Raw genomic sequence first — 16,412 nt, forward strand, 5'->3', positions numbered from 1 at the left:
GAGCAACGCAGTAGAAACTACAAGTCCCGGGGGCCCGGATTCTTGGAAGCAGGCAGAGGCAGTGCGTGCAAGGGAGTCGGGACGCATGGCTGCAGGGCTGGGCGCTGGCTGCAACTTGACTCCAGGACCAGGAGCATTACCCCCCAGGAGGCCGTGGTGTGCAAGGACCTGCTGTGCTGAGATCACTGAGATGAGAGAACCTGACACCCCTAGGCCTTGTACACACGACCGAACATGTCTGCTGAAACTGGTCTGCTGACTGGCGGACCGTTTTCATCGGACTGTCCGCTGGTGTGTACGAGGCCCTAGCTGACCGCCCCATCTCCCCTCCCCATACACCCCAGGGATCAGGCTGCATTGATGGGCACTGGAGTTGGCTGCACTGATGGGCACTGCTGAGGCTGCATTGAAAAACCAGGTGGGCCATGGATGGCGAGCTGATTCGGCGGTTCAATGGGCCACTTGACTGGACTTACCCCCAGGCCTAAGGCTGCCAGCCCTCCCCTGCCTAACGGGTACCTACAGCCCCAACGTCTATCTACAGCCCTAACGTGTATCTACAGCCCCAATATGTAGCTACAGCCCTAAAGTGTATCTACAGTCCTAACATGTACCTACAGCCCTAAAGTGTATCTACAGCCCCAACATGTACCTACCGTCCTAACGTGTATCTACAGTCCCAATGTGTACCTACAGCCCCAACGTGTATCTACAGCCCCAACGTGTATCTACAGCCCCAACGTGTACCTATGTCATGGGTTTTAAAAGAGCTAGGCAGACTGGTCTCTGGCAGTTATGCTGAGATGAGGACGTAAGGATGGTCATGTCCGTTCACTTGGATGGGTGGGTTTTTCGGTAAGATGCATTATATCATTGGACAAAATGTGTACGCTCCGCGTACAGCCTAATTTCCATGACAGAACGAAAAATGTGTTCTTTTGCAAAGCAGAGCCTCCCCAACACATCGGACCATGGACCCATTCTCTCCCTCATCTTGATCTGATGCTAAAGGAGGCCTTATTCACTCCTTCCTGGCTCGCCATCTGTCATGGAAATTAGGCTGGGGTGAGCACGAGACCCAGTTTTCTCTGTATCAGAGATGGATGAGAGGGCTCTGTGGTGATGGGGCACTCTGATGTGATTGGGGGGGGGGATCTGTCATGGGGGGACTTTCATGTAGGGGCAAGTCTGTAATGGGGGGGCTCCTGACTCTGTGATAGGGAGGACTTTGCTGTAAAGGGGGATTCTTTAATATGGAGAGGTGGACTCTGTTGTGATGGGGGACCTTTGACATGAAGGGGGACCTCTGATGTGATGGGAGACCTTTGACATGAAGGGGGCTTCTGTTGTGATGGGGGACCTCTGATGTGATGGGGGACCTCTGACACGAAAGGGGCTTCTGTTGTGATGGGGGACCTCCGATGTGATGGGAGGCCTCTGATTTGATAAGAGGTCTTCTGATGTAAAGGGGGCTTTTGATGTGATGGGGGGGGGATCTGACGTAAAGAGGGGCTCTGATGTAATGGGGACCTCTGATTTGAAGAGGCTTCTGAAATGATGGGGGGAATCTAATGTGAAGGGAGATGGGGGGACTTCTGATGTGATTGGGAGACCTCTGATGTGAAGGGGCTTCTGAAGTGATGGGGAGAATCTGATGTGAGGAGAGACTCTAATATAATGATGTGACCTCTGATGTGATTGGGGGTGGGGGAAACCCCTGATGTGATGAGGGGACTTCCGATATGATGGGTGGACCTCTGATGTGATGAGGGACCTTTGACATGAAGGGGGCTTCTATTGTGATGGGGGGACCTCTGATGTGATGGAGGACCTCTGATGTGATGGGGGACCTTTGATGTGATAAGGGAACCTCTGATGTAAAGGGGGCTTTTGATGTGATGGAGGAAATCTGATGTAAAGCAAGAAAGCCTCTTGATGGCTGGGGCTACTACAAATAAGGGACAGCCATAGGAATCAATTGATAGGATAGGAATACAACTAACCTCTAATGATGGTGAGCTGCCATTTGAGTGGGCTTTGTGGATCCCTCAAACTGCTTTTTGTTGGCTTGGACAACTTGGAAGTAGCAGAGAAGCCTCTTGATGGCTGGGGGGCTTCTACAGATAAGGAACACCCATAGAAATTAACAGATAAGATAGAAAAGAAATCAAATTAACCTCAAGTGATGTTGAGGTGCCATTTGGAATGGGCTTTGTAGATCCACCAAATTGAGTTCAGTTGACTTGGAGAACTTGGAAGTATCAGAGAAGACAACAGAATGTTATTTTTCACCTATACTTTGGAAAGACTGCGAAAATACGTTTATAAATATGATGAAGATAATGAGAACAAAGCGGGGGCTTCAGTTTCATAAATGGGCTCCCAGTTTTCATTTTCCCTTCAGGGTGCCAAACACTCATTTCTGATGTGGCGTCTCCCAAGACCCATCCAGACCTCTCCAGGGTGGTGTGTTACGGGAAAATGCTTTAACACATTGCAATGGCACCCCGGCACATTAATATAACATAACTCATCCTCAAGGAGCCCCCCCAACATATTGCTACAACATACTCGTGACCATGGTCCATAGAGTTGGGAAAAAATGGTGCATGTCCAATTTTTTGGCCCATTATAGTGTGTTGTCGGCCCAATCATTTGAATGGGCTGCCTTAAAGCTGAAGTCCAAAGATAGGAAAAGTACTCCTTTGCGGTGGAGCTCTCTCAACACTCACAAGGATTTAACTCTTGTTTATGCCTGGGGTTACCATCAAAAAGGACTTTAAATGCTTGTTTACACTTGCCCCAGCAAGGGGGGGGGGGGGGGCACTGACAGATGTTCAGTAGGCAATACTGTCACGTCCTGAATTCCCGTTTTCTTTTTTTGAGCCTAGCATTCGACTTTGGTTGCAGCACAGCCCTAAATAAATCACTTAAATAGATTGCATTTGGTGGCGGTACTGCCTTTTACTTTTTTTTTTCCTAAGCTTTGCGGTGCAGTGAGCTCACTCAAAACCGAACAGCAGGGCCGATCCTGGGCAGGTGCACGGGGTGCAGCGCACCCAGGCGCCGCATAGGTGGGGGCGCTGAAAGCGCAAGAGTGCTCCCCTTCCGCCTCCTCCTCATCTTTTTGTCTGTGTCCAGAGGAAGCTCTCTCCACCGGCAACTGACAGGAGCGGATCAGAGGAGGAGAGACTGTGCCGCGACCACTGTGTTTCCTCTCCTGGATTATGTCTGCAGTCTCTGATCATCTCCTGTATCATGTGTGCAGTCTCTGATCATCTCCTGTACTAAGTCTGCAGTCTCTGATCATCTCCTGTATCATGTCTGCAGTCTCTGACCATCTCCTGTATTATATCTGCAGTCTCTGATCATCTCCTGTGCTATGTCTGCAGTCTCTGATCATCTCCTGTATTATGTCTGCAGTCTCTGACCATCTCCTGTATTATGTCTGCAGTCTCTGATCATCTCCTGTACTATGTCTGCAGTCTCTGAGAATCTCCTGTGCTATGTCTGCAGTCTGTGACCATGTAGGGGGGCGCCAGAAATATTTCTGCAACCAGGCGTCTGTGACCCTAGAATCAGTCCTGCCAAATAGCAGGTGCAAAAATAAGGCGAGCACACAAAAATGTGCACAGGGTATACACATGGTCCTCTTCCAAAGAGAAAAGACCGTGGCCCCAATCCCCTGGGACACAAGTCTCCTGACATGGACTGTGGTATTCGTGGTTCACCCAGCAAAAACTAGGCAAAACCCTTTCTTCAGGAGGGCCTGCCTAAGCAAGGCCAAGCCAAGTACTAGGTGGGGATCCCCCCGAAGGGAGACCCCATTGGTGGGGGACAGCCTGCCTGTAAAGCATCACAACCAAACACACTGCTGGCTCACCTGTCTATTTTTACAACCCCTCCCCCCAACTGCAAACCAGGCCTAACGTACAGTACCTAATCCATCACTCCTGTGGGCTCCCTCCATGCTATGCAAGTGGCCCTGCGGTCTCTTCTCTAAGGCTCTCCAGCAAATTCAGGCACTCTAACGTTATCAAGTACAATGCCGAGGGGCCAATGGGCCTGTATGGTACACGAGGATGTAGAGCAGGGCCATCTTAATATCATCATGGGCCCTTGGACAAAGTAATGCCCTGGGGGCCCTACTAGCTAGCCCTAATTTACACACCTACTTTCAAGAAATAGTTGATAGAATTAAACATATACTGGTACTTTCAATAAAATCGATTTTACAAAAGGAAAACATTCCATAAGTTAAAGACTAGTCAACACAAAGGGCACAGTACAGGGGGGAATGCAGAAGGGCACAGTACAGGGGGAATGCAGAAGGGCACAGTACAGGGGGGAATGCAGAAGGGCACAGTACAGGGGGAATGCAGAAGGGCACAGTACAGGGGGGAATGCAGAAGGGCACAGTACAGGGGGGAATGCAGAAGGGCACAGTACAGGGGGGAATGCAGAAGGGCACAGTACAGAGGGAATGCAGAAGGGCACAGTACAGGGGGAATGCAGAAGGGCACAGTACAGGAGGGAATGCAGAAGGGCACAGTAAAGGGGGAATGCAGCAGGGCACAGTACAGGGGGGAATGCAGAAGGGCACAGTACAGGGGGGGATGCAGAAGGACACAGTACGGGAGGGGGGGATGCAGAAGGACACAGTACAGGGGAGAATGCAGAAGGGCACAGTACAGGGGGAATGCAGAAGGGCACAGTACAGGGGGGAATGCAGAAGGGCACAGTACAGGGAGGAATGCAGAAGGGCACAGTACAGGGGGGAATGCAGAAGGGCACAGTACAGGGGGGAATGCAGAAGGGCACAGTAAAGGGGGAATGCAGCAGGGCACAGTACAGGGGGGAATGCAGCAGGGCACAGTACAGGGGGGAATGCAGCAGGGCACAGTACAGGGGGGAATGCAGAAGGGCACAGTACAGGGGGGAATGCAGAAGGGCACAGTACAGGGGGGAATGCAGAAGGGCACAGTACAGGGGGGGAATGCAGAAGGGCACAGTGTAGGGGGGGGGAATGCAGAAGGGCACAGTACAGGAGAGAATGCAGAAGGGCATAGTACAGGGGGGAATGCAGAAGGGCACAGTACAGGGGGGTAATGCAGAAGGGCACAGTACAGGGGGAATGCAGAAGGGCACAGTACAGGAGAGAATGTAGAAGGACACAATACAGGGGGAATGCAGAAGGGCACAGTACAGGGGGGAATGCAGAAGGGCACAGTACAGGGGGGAATGCAGAAGGGCACAGTACAGGGGGGAATTCAGAAGGGCACAGTACAGGGGGAATGCAGAAGGGCACAGTACAGGGGAGAATGCAGAAGTGCACAGTACAGGGGGGGGGTGAGGGTCAGGTGGGCACAATACTTGGATCAGGAGGGCACATTATAGTTTCTGGGACGCTTCCCAGGACATGACAATATTGGGACAGTTAAGTAAAAAGCGTGACTGTCCCGGCAAATCCGGGATGGTTGGCAAGCATGATGTAATGCAAGATTGCCTTGCCCAGGAGTGCCCTTGCATTAAGATGGCCCTGATGTAGAGACACAACCAACCACCTGGTGTTTCAGGTGGAAGAGAAGAGCGCCAGCCACTGGGGAAGCGAGGAGCCCTAGGCATAAACAAGCACTTACCCCAGATTTTTTATCCCCCCCGCCCCAACGCACCGGAATGGACAGGTCTGGATGGACCCTTAGTGAATGGCTCAGTGCCTACTACGTCTGACCGTTATGTAGATTGGCTTGTTGGCTTTTTCCTTGGTGGGCTTCCCCAGGAAGGACATGTTGCAACCACAGATGATTCTAACCGCCAACCACCTACAAGTGCCACGGCCGGTACACGCGTTTTTTTTTTCTAGTTACACACACGCCACCCAGGAGGAGAGTGTGAAGCTTCTGTCACACACAGCCAAACACACCATTAGTGACACGTTACATACAAAAAATAAAAATAAAAAATACGGTCCGTGAGATGTCAGGATCACGGGGGGCGGGCCGTCACTCTCTCTACAAACGCGCGTCCACTCCAGGTGCAGAGCGTCGCTCGGTCAGCGGGAGCCTCTCGGCCTCAATTGAGGAGTCTCACGATAGAGAGTCTGTCCCTTCCAGCCAATTTCTCCCCCCCCCCACCCCCCCAAGGTCACAAGTGCTTCTGTCCATCAAGGGCAGGGTCCATCTGCGCGAGTTCTCACAGTGTACTTCCTGTGCGTCTCTGAAGGTCGTAGTGCGTCTTAACTGTCACAAGGGCGTCTCAGGATTCGGGAAGGGGGGAGTCTCAGGATTCGGGAAGGGGGGAGTCTCAGGAAGCAGTAGGTCACCCAAGGGCCGTCTCCTTGCAGCAGGGCATCCGTTATCTCATTGAGCAGCATTCTCTTTTTTTTCGGCACGACGGCCATTTTTTTTTTTTGTAGTCGGTCTCACTCCAAGAGGCAAGTGCCATGGGGTAGGTCATGGTAGGTGGTGTGGTGGGGGGGAAGGGGATGGGGGGGAGGTGGATCAGAGTTTGTCCTTTAGGAAGTCTCTCTGAACTCCCCCGCTGCCAGTCTGCATATCTTGGGTGTCGTTTTTTTTTGGTCACATTGAATTAGTTGCCCCTCTCGGCGAGGACCAGGGTCAGATCTCAGGAGCTCTGAAGTCATCTTGCCTTGTCCAGTCAGATGCCTGCAAGCTGTGAGATGACCTCCGACCCCCGGGACTTCACTACAGGGTTTTGTCAGTTTCTTTCTTCAAATGACTGGAAAACAACAACAGCACAAAAAACGGGGGAACTGTTCTTAATGTCTTATGGAGGACAGCATATCATCAAAAAAAAAAAAGGCATGCAGACCTGACCAAGCAGATATAGAGCTCTATCCAAGTACATATTAGATTCTTTTTTCATTTTTCAGACTTGCCACCCGGTACATAGGCTGGTAATTCCTACAACATGCGCAGAGATCGCTGTGCCTTGAGAGCGAGAAGGAATTACCGATAAAGAGAAAAATGGGAAGATCTATGAGAGATACACGTGGATTGCAAGGAAATAATAATAATAATGATGATATAGTGTATGGATATGGCTAATATTTTCTCATTTATATCTCCCTTTCCTATTCACCACTCTTAGGACTGTCCAGCGTCCCATTCAAGCATGGAGCCAATGTCCAATTCAAGCATGGAGCCAATGTTCCATACAAGCATGGAGCCAATGTCCCATACAAGCATGGAGCCAATATTCCATACAAGCATGGAGCCAGTGTCCCATTCAAGCATGGAGTATCCCATACAAGCATGGTGCCAATGTCCCATACAAGCATGGAGCCAATGTCCCATACAAGCATGGAGCCAGTGTCCCATACAAGCATGGAGCCAATGTCCCATACAAGCATGGAGTATCCCATACAAGCATGGAGCCAGCGTCCCATACAAGCATGGAGCCAGCGTCCCATACAAGCATGGAGCCAGTGTCCCATACAAGCATGGAGCCAATATTCCATACAAGCATGGAGCCAGTGTCCCATACAAGCATGGAGCCAGTGTCCCATACAAGCATGGAGCCAGTGTCCCATACAAGCATGGAGCCAATATTCCATACAAGCATGGAGCCAGTGTCCCATTCAAGCATGGAGTATCCCATACAAGCATGGAGTATGCCATACAAGCATGGAGCCAATGTCCCATATAAGCATGGAGTATCCCATACAAGCATGGAGTATCCCATACAAGCATGGAATATCCCATACAAGCATGGAGCCAATGTCCCATACAAGCATGGAGCCAGCGTCCCATACAAGCATGGAGCCAATGACCCATACAAGCATGGAGCCAATGTCACATACAAGCATGGAGTATCCCATACAAGCATGGAGTATGCCATACAAGCATGGAGCCAGTGTCCCATTTAAGCATGGAGCCAGCGTCCCATACAAGCATGGAGCCAATGTCACATACAAGCATGGAGCCAATGTCCCATACAAGCATGGAGCCAGTGTCCCATACAAGCATGGAGCCAGTGTCCCATACACGCATGGAGCCAGTGTCCCATACAAGCATGGAGTATCCCATACAAGCATGGAGCCAGTGTCCCATTCAAGCATGGAGCCAATGTCTCATACAAGCATGGAGTACCCCATACAAGCATGGAGCCAATGTCCCATTCAAGCATGGAGCCAGTGTCCCATTCAAGCATGGAGTATCCCATACAAGCATGGAGCCAGTGTCCCATTCAAGCATGGAGTCAATGTCTCATACAAGCATGGAGTATCCCATACAAGCATGGAGCCAGTGTCCCATTCAAGCATGGATCCAATGTCTCATACAAGCATGGAGTATCCCATACAAGCATGGAGCCAATGTCCCATTCAAGCATGGAGCCAGTGTCCCATTCAAGCATGGAGCCAATGTCTCATACAAGCATGGAGTGTCCCATACAAGCATGGAGTGTCCCATACAAGCATGGAGTGTCCCATACAAGCATGGAGTGTCCCATACAAGCATGGAGTATCCCATACAGGCATGGAGTATCCCATACAGGCATGGAGTGTCCCATACAGGCATGGAGTGTCCCATACAGGCATGGAGTGTCCCATACAGGCATGGAGTGTCCCATATGGAGTGTCCCATACAGGCATGGAGTGTCCCATACAGGCATGGAGTGTCCCATATGGAGTATCCCATACAGGCATGGAGTGTCCCATTCAAGCATGGAGCCAGTGTCTCATAAAAATATGGAGTATTTCAATCAAGCATGGAGCCAGTGTCCCAATGGAGTCTCCCAATGTCCCAAACAAACACGGAGTGTCCATATCCAAGCATGGATCCAGTGTCCCATACAAGCATGGAGTGTCCCATACAGGCATGGAGTGTCCCATACAAACATGGAGTGTCCCATACAAACATGGAGTGTCCCATACAAGCATAGAGTGTCCCATACAAGCATGAAGTGTCCCATACAAGCATGGAGTGTCCCATGAAGTGTCTCATGAAGAGTCCCATGAAGTGTCTCATGGAGAGTCCCATGAAGTGTCTCATGAAGTGTCTCATGGAGAGTCCCATGAAGTGTCTCATGGAGTGTCTCATGAAGTGTCTCATGGAGTGTCTCATGGAGTGTCCCATGAAGTGTCTCATGAAGTGTCTCATGAAGTGTCTCATGAAGTGTCCCATGGAGTGTCTCATGGAGTGTCCCATGAAGTGTCCCATGGAGTGTCTCATGGAGTGTCCCATGAAGTGTCTCATGGAGTGTCCCATGAAGTGTCTCATGAAGTGTCTCATGAAGTGTCTCATGGAGTGTCCCATGGAGTGTCCCATGAAATGTCTCATGGAGTGTCCCATGGAGTGTCCCATGGAGTGTCCCATGAAATGTCTCATGGAGTGTCCCATGAAGTGTCTCATGGAGTGTCTCATGGAGTGTCTCATGAAGTGTCTCATGGAGTGTCTCATGAAGTGTCTCATGAAGTGTCTCATGGAGTGTCCCATGGAGTGTCCCATGAAATGTCTCATGGAGTGTCCCATGAAGTGTCCCATGGAGTGTCCCATGCAAGCATGAAGCCAGTGTCCCAGTGTCTCATACAAACATGGAGTGTCTCATGGAGTGTCTCATGGAGTGTCTCATGGAGTGTCTCATGGAGTGTCCCATGGAGTGTCCCATGCAAGCATGGAGCCAGTGTCCCAGTGTCTCATACAAACATGGAGTGTCCCATACAAACATGGAGTGTCCCATACAAACATAGAGTGTCCCATACAAACATAGAGTGTCCCATACAAACATGGAGTGTCCCATACAAACATAGAGTGTCCCATACAAACATAGAGTGTCTCATACAAACATGGAGTGTCCCATACAAGCATGGAGTGTCCCATACAAACATAGAGTGTCCCATACAAGCATGGAGTGTCCCATACAAACATAGAGTGTCCCATACAAACATAGAGTGTCTCATACAAACATGGAGTGTCCCATACAAGCATGGAGTGTCCCATACAAGCATGGAGAGTCCCATGAAGTGTCTCATGGAGAGTCCCATGAAGTGTCCCATGGAGTGTCTCATGGAGAGTCCCATGAAGTGTCTCATGGAGAGTCCCATGAAGTGTCTCATGGAGTGTCTCATGGAGAGTCCCATGAAGTGTCTCATGGAGAGTCCCATGAAGTGTCTCATGGAGTGTCTCATGGAGAGTCCCATGAAGTGTCTCATGGAGTGTCTCATGGAGTGTCCCATGAAGTGTCTCATGGAGAGTCCCATGAAGTGTCTCATGGAGAGTCCCATGAAGTGTCTCATGGAGTGTCTCATGGAGAGTCCCATGAAGTGTCTCATGGAGAGTCCCATGAAGTGTCTCATGGAGTGTCTCATGGAGTTTCCCATGAAGTGTCTCATGGAGAGTCCCATGAAGTGTCTCATATAGAGTCCCATGAAGTGTCTCATGGAGTGTCTCATGGAGAGTCCCATGAAGTGTCTCATGGAGTGTCTCATGGAGTGTCTCATGGAGTGTCCCATGAAGTGTCTCATGGAGTGTCCCATGAAGTGTCTCATAGAGTGTCTCATGAAGTGTCTCATGGAGTGTCTCATGGAGTGTCTCATGGAGAGTCTCATGGAGAGTCCCATGAAGTGTCTCATGGAGTGTCTCATGGAGTGTCTCATGGAGAGTCCCATGAAGTGTCTCATGGAGTGTCTCATGGAGTGTCTCATGAAGTGTCTCATAGAGTGTCTCATGAAGTGTCTCATGGAGTGTCCCATGAAATGTCTCATGAAGTGTCTTATAGAGTGTCTCATGAAGTGTCTCATGAAGTGTCTCATAGAGTGTCTCATGAAGTGTCTCATGAAGTGTCTCATAGAGTGTCTCATGAAGTGTCTCATGGAGTGTCCCATGCAAGCATGGAGCCAGTGTCCCAGTGTCTCATACAAACATGGAGTGTCTCATGGAGTGTCCCATAGAGTGTCTCATACAAACATAGAGTGTCTCATGGAGTGCCCCATAGAGTGTCTCATGGAGTGCCCCATAGAGTGTCTCATACAAACATAGAGTGTCTCATGGAGCGCCCCATAGAGTGTCTCATACAAACATGGAGTGCCCCATAGAGTGTCTCATACAAACATAGAGTGTCTCATGGAGTGCCCCATAGAGTGTCTCATACAAACATAGAGTGTCTCATGGAGTGCCCCATAGAGTGTCTCATACAAACATAGAGTGTCTCATACAAACACGGAGTGTCTCATAGAGTGTCTCATACAAACATGGCGCCAGCATGTATACAGAAGGAATTATCTGCTTGCCCCCCCTCCTCCTCCCAGACTGGTGACTGGTAAAGCTGAACTCCGGGGCACAGAACCTTCAATCCTCATATATTGTTCCTCAGAGGATAGAAATCCACTCTGCCAGCGCCTAACGCCTTCACCAACCCAGATATTACCCGGTAAAAGTAGCGGTGACATCATCACTGTGCTGTACATTACCTGAGCAGAGCTGTGGGCGGGATCCAACTGGCCCCACCCACTACAGGAGGGGGGCGGAGACAAGACCAGTCCCCCTCTGCACAAGGAGAGAGGGCAGCAGTGGGCGGTCTCTATTCCAGGACGCCTCCCACTGGTTGGAGGAAATACACGAATCACACGGAGATTCCAGTCACGTGACCGATGGGTTTGCGGATCCCGGACCCGAGATTTGAACCCATTTCTTTCCAATTCTCAGGTGGGGCGGCTGCCTTCACTTTCTTTAGGCTTTCCTTCCTTGATTTCCTTCTGGTGATCCGGCCAGCAAGTCTGTTTTTTTTTTTTCAAAAGAACAATCTCTCCAGCAGAATGTATCAGTTTATTCCTCGGATGAGAGAAAACCATTTCCCACTGACAGGGGTGCTTACAATGATAAAACCTTTATCCCCCAAACAAAAAAATAAAATAAAACATTTGCTGTAACGGATTATAAAGCGTGAGCCGGGAGTTTGGCTTCAATGTGTTGGCGTAGCTAAATCTGCTAGTACGTCTAACACGCCCCTCTCAGACTAACAATGCTGCTGTGCCTCCTGTGCATCTTCATCCAGAGTGGGGGGGGGGGGGGGAGGCGCTCTAATACAAGAGGTGTGTTACTGGCCAGATCACCAGGTGAAAACAGAAAAAAAAAGAAAACCAATGCAGCCGCCACACCTAATTGGTTGGTCAGCGGATGTGAATGACATTTGTGGTTTTGCACAGTGCAGCTAAGAGTAGCCTCGGGAGGCGGACCTTCCATGGGCTTGGCTCCACCCAGAATTAGAGAAGGCTGTCATTGGTTGATTTGCATGGAAGATTGTAGCTGCACATGTGCAGTGTGAGGTGGGTGGGCCCTAATTGGGAAAGGGGGGCGGGCTCTCAGTCTCTATTTGTGATCGGGAGCCAGCAGGGTGGGCTCTCAGTCATGTGACCACTGGGGGGGGGGGGCGGAGCCAATCACATAGATGACATGATTGAGATGCTTCTGGAAGATGGCGGGAAGGGTTTTAAAGCTACAATTTAGTCAGGGCCGTCTTTAAAGCAGAGGGGCAAAATGGGCCCTGTCAGTGTTGTGGGGTCCCAAAGAAGCTGCCCCACACTATCCCGCTTTAAATTCCCTTGACCCTCGCAGGTTTAGTCCAGTGCTGTGTCCCGATATCTCCGTGTGAAGTGCTGCTGATGATGCTGCCCAGCTCTGCCCTATTGTTGTGTACAGAAGACTCACCTGCAGGCCCCTGTGTTTACATGTAAATAACCGCCATGCATATGTAACTCATAGCACCCAACTCTCCCGGATTTGGAGGGACCGCCCCTCAGAACAAAGTCCCCGTGTCCCTCTTTTCCTCCCCAGGGTGGTACGGGGGGGGTGTGCAGAGGTAGGCAGAGAAGGAATCACAGTTTGGGGGGCGCGGGTGATCAAGGAGGGGGATGTATGGAGGTGAGGAAGGCGGGGCAACGATGAGCAGAGGAGGCGGGTAGAGTTAAGTGTGTGTGGGGGGGGGAGGTTGGTATGGAGAGGATGGGGGAGGTTTGGGGGGGCAGAGGTTAGCGGGGGGGGGGGGGGGGGTTTAGGGTGCCAAGGTGTAGGGCAGCCCAATTATTTCAATGGTTACTGTGAATGCTCCTATTACATTGGTGGTCAGTGTAAATCCCTCATTACATTGGTGGTCAGTGTAAATCCCTCATTACATTGGTGGTCAGTGTAAATCCCTCATTACATTGGTGGTCAGTGTAATCCCTCATTACATTGGTGGTCAGTGTAAATCCCTCATTACATTGGTGGTCAGTGTAAATCCCTCATTACATTGGTGGTCAGTGTAAATCCCTCATTACATTGGTGGTCAGTGTAAATCCCTCATTACATTGGTGGTCAGTGTAAATTTCCTCATTACATTGGTGGTCAGTGTAAATTTCCTCATTACATTGGTGGTCAGTGTAAATTTCCTCATTACATTGGTGGTCAGTGTAAATCTTCTCATTACATTGGTGGTCAGTGTAAATTTCCTCATTACATTGGTGGTCAGTGTAAATCTTCTCATTACATTGGTGGTCAGTGTAAATCCCTCATTACATTGGTGGTCAGTGTAAATCCCCTCATTACATTGGTGGTCAGTGTAATCCCTCATTACATTGGTGGTCAGTGTAAATTTCCTCATTACATTGGTGGTCAGTGTAAATCCCTCATTACATTGGTGGTCAGTGTAAATCCCTCATTACATTGGTGGTCAGTGTAAATCCCCTCATTACATTGGTGGTCAGTGTAAATCTTCTCATTACATTGGTGGTCAGTGTAAATCTCTCATTACATTGGTGGTCAGTGTAAATCCCTCATTACATTGGTGGTCAGTGTAAATCCCTCATTACATTGGTGGTCAGTGTAAATCTCTCATTACATTGGTGGTCAGTGTAATCCCTCATTACATTGGTGGTCAGTGTAAATCCCTCATTACATTGGTGGTCAGTGTAATCCCTCATTACATTGGTGGTCAGTGTAAATCCCTCATTACATTGGTGGTCAGTGTAAATCCCTCATTACATTGGTGGTCAGTGTAAATCTCTCATTACATTGGTGGTCAGTGTAATCCCTCATTACATTGGTGGTCAGTGTAAATCCCTCATTACATTGGTGGTCAGTGTAATCCCTCATTACATTGGTGGTCAGTGTAAATCCCTCATTACATTGGTGGTCAGTGTAAATCTTCTCATTACATTGGTGGTCAGTGTAAATCTCTCATTACATTGGTGGTCAGTGTAAATCCCTCATTACATTGGTGGTCAGTGTAAATGTCCTCATTACATTGGTGGTCAGTGTAAATCCCTCATTACATTGGTGGTCAGTGTAAATCTCTCATTACATTGGTGGTCAGTGTAAATCCCTCATTACATTGGTGGTCAGTGTAAATCCCTCATTACATTGGTGGTCAGTGTAAATCCCTCATTACATTGGTGGTCAGTGTAAATCTCTCATTACATTGGTGGTCAGTGTAATCCCTCATTACATTGGTGGTCAGTGTAAATCCCTCATTACATTGGTGGTCAGTGTAATCCCTCATTACATTGGTGGTCAGTGTAAATCCCTCATTACATTGGTGGTCAGTGTAAATCCCTCATTACATTGGTGGTCAGTGTAATCCCTCATTACATTGGTGGTCAGTGTAAATCCCTCATTACATTGGTGGTCAGTGTAATCCCTCATTACATTGGTGGTCAGTGTAAATCCCTCATTACATTGGTGGTCAGTGTAATCCCTCATTACATTGGTGGTCAGTGTAAATCCCTCATTACATTGGTGGTCAGTGTAAATCCCTCATTACATTGGTGGTCAGTGTAAATCCCCTCATTACATTGGTGGTCAGTGTAAATCCCTCATTACATTGGTGGTCAGTGTAATCCCTCATTACATTGGTGGTCAGTGTAAATCCCTCATTACATTGGTGGTCAGTGTAATCCCTCATTACATTGGTGGTCAGTGTAAATCTCTCATTACATTGGTGGTCAGTGTAATCCCTCATTACATTGGTGGTCAGTGTAAATCCCTCATTACATTGGTGGTCAGTGTAATCCCTCATTACATTGGTGGTCAGTGTAAATCCCTCATTACATTGGTGGTCAGTGTAAATCTTCTCATTACATTGGTGGTCAGTGTAAATCCCCTCATTACATTGGTGGTCAGTGTAAATCCCTCATTACATTGGTGGTCAGTGTAATCCCTCATTACATTGGTGGTCAGTGTAAATCCCTCATTACATTGGTGGTCAGTGTAAATCCCTCATTACATTGGTGGTCAGTGTAAACCGATATTACATTGGTGGTCAGTGTAAATCCCTCATTACATTGGTGGTCAGTGTAAATCCCTCATTACATTGGTGGTCAGTGTAAATCCCTCATTACATTGGTGGTCAGTGTAAATCCCTCATTACATTGGTGGTCAGTGTAAATCCCTCATTACATTGGTGGTCAGTGTAAATTTCCTCATTACATTGGTGGTCAGTGTAAATCTTCTCATTACATTGGTGGTCAGTGTAAACCCCTCATTACATTGGTGGTCAGTGTAAATTTCCTCATTACATTGGTGGTCAGTGTAAATCCCCTCATTACATTGGTGGTCAGTGTAAATCCCTCATTACATTGGTGGTCAGTGTAAATCCCTCATTACATTGGTGGTCAGTGTAAATCTTCTCATTACATTGGTGGTCAGTGTAAATCCCTCATTACATTGGTGGTCAGTGTAATCCCTCATTACATTGGTGGTCAGTGTAATCCCCTATTACATTGGTGGTCAGTGTAAATCCCTCATTACATTGGTGGTCAGTGTAAATCTTCTCATTACATTGGTGGTCAGTGTAAATCCCTCATTACATTGGTGGTCAGTGTAAATCCCTCATTACATTGGTGGTCAGTGTAATCCCTCATTACATTGGTGGTCAGTGTAAATCCCTCATTACATTGGTGGTCAGTGTAAACCGATATTACATTGGTGGTCAGTGTAAATCCCTCATTACATTGGTGGTCAGTGTAAATCCCTCATTACATTGGTGGTCAGTGTAAATCCCTCATTACATTGGTGGTCAGTGTAATCCCTCATTACATTGGTGGTCAGTGTAAATCCCTCATTACATTGGTGGTCAGTGTAAATCCCTCATTACATTGGTGGTCAGTGTAAATCCCTCATTACATTGGTGGTCAGTGTAAATCCCTCATTACATTGGTGGTCAGTGTAAATCCCTCATTACATTGGTGGTCAGTGTAAATCCCTCATTACATTGGTGGTCAGTGTAAATCCCTCATTACATTGGTGGTCAGTGTAAATCCCTCATTACATTGGTGGTCAGTGTAAATCCCTCATTACATTGGTGGTCAGTGTAAATCTTCTCAATACATTGGTGGTCAGTGTAAATCCCTCATTACATTGGTGGTCAGTGTAATCCCTCATTACATTGGTGGTCAGTGTAAATCTTCTCAATACATT

General features: G+C 48.5%; 1 protein-coding gene across 1 annotated transcript in view; it reads right to left on the reverse strand.

Moving 5' to 3' along the window:
* Window positions 1-5,656: 5,656 nt before the first annotated feature.
* ATN1 (atrophin 1) overlaps window positions 5,657-16,412 on the reverse strand; it is a 70,405-nt gene continuing 59,649 nt past the window's right edge. The window contains exon 10 of the mRNA XM_040361202.1: window positions 5,657-6,738. Within this exon, the coding sequence (XP_040217136.1) occupies window positions 6,705-6,738 (34 nt within the window). The 3' untranslated portion in view covers window positions 5,657-6,704. The remainder of the gene's footprint in view (window positions 6,739-16,412) is intronic.

The sequence above is a fragment of the Rana temporaria genome, chromosome 8, assembly GCF_905171775.1.
Source record: "Rana temporaria chromosome 8, aRanTem1.1, whole genome shotgun sequence".
Lineage (NCBI taxonomy): Eukaryota > Metazoa > Chordata > Amphibia > Anura > Ranidae > Rana > Rana temporaria.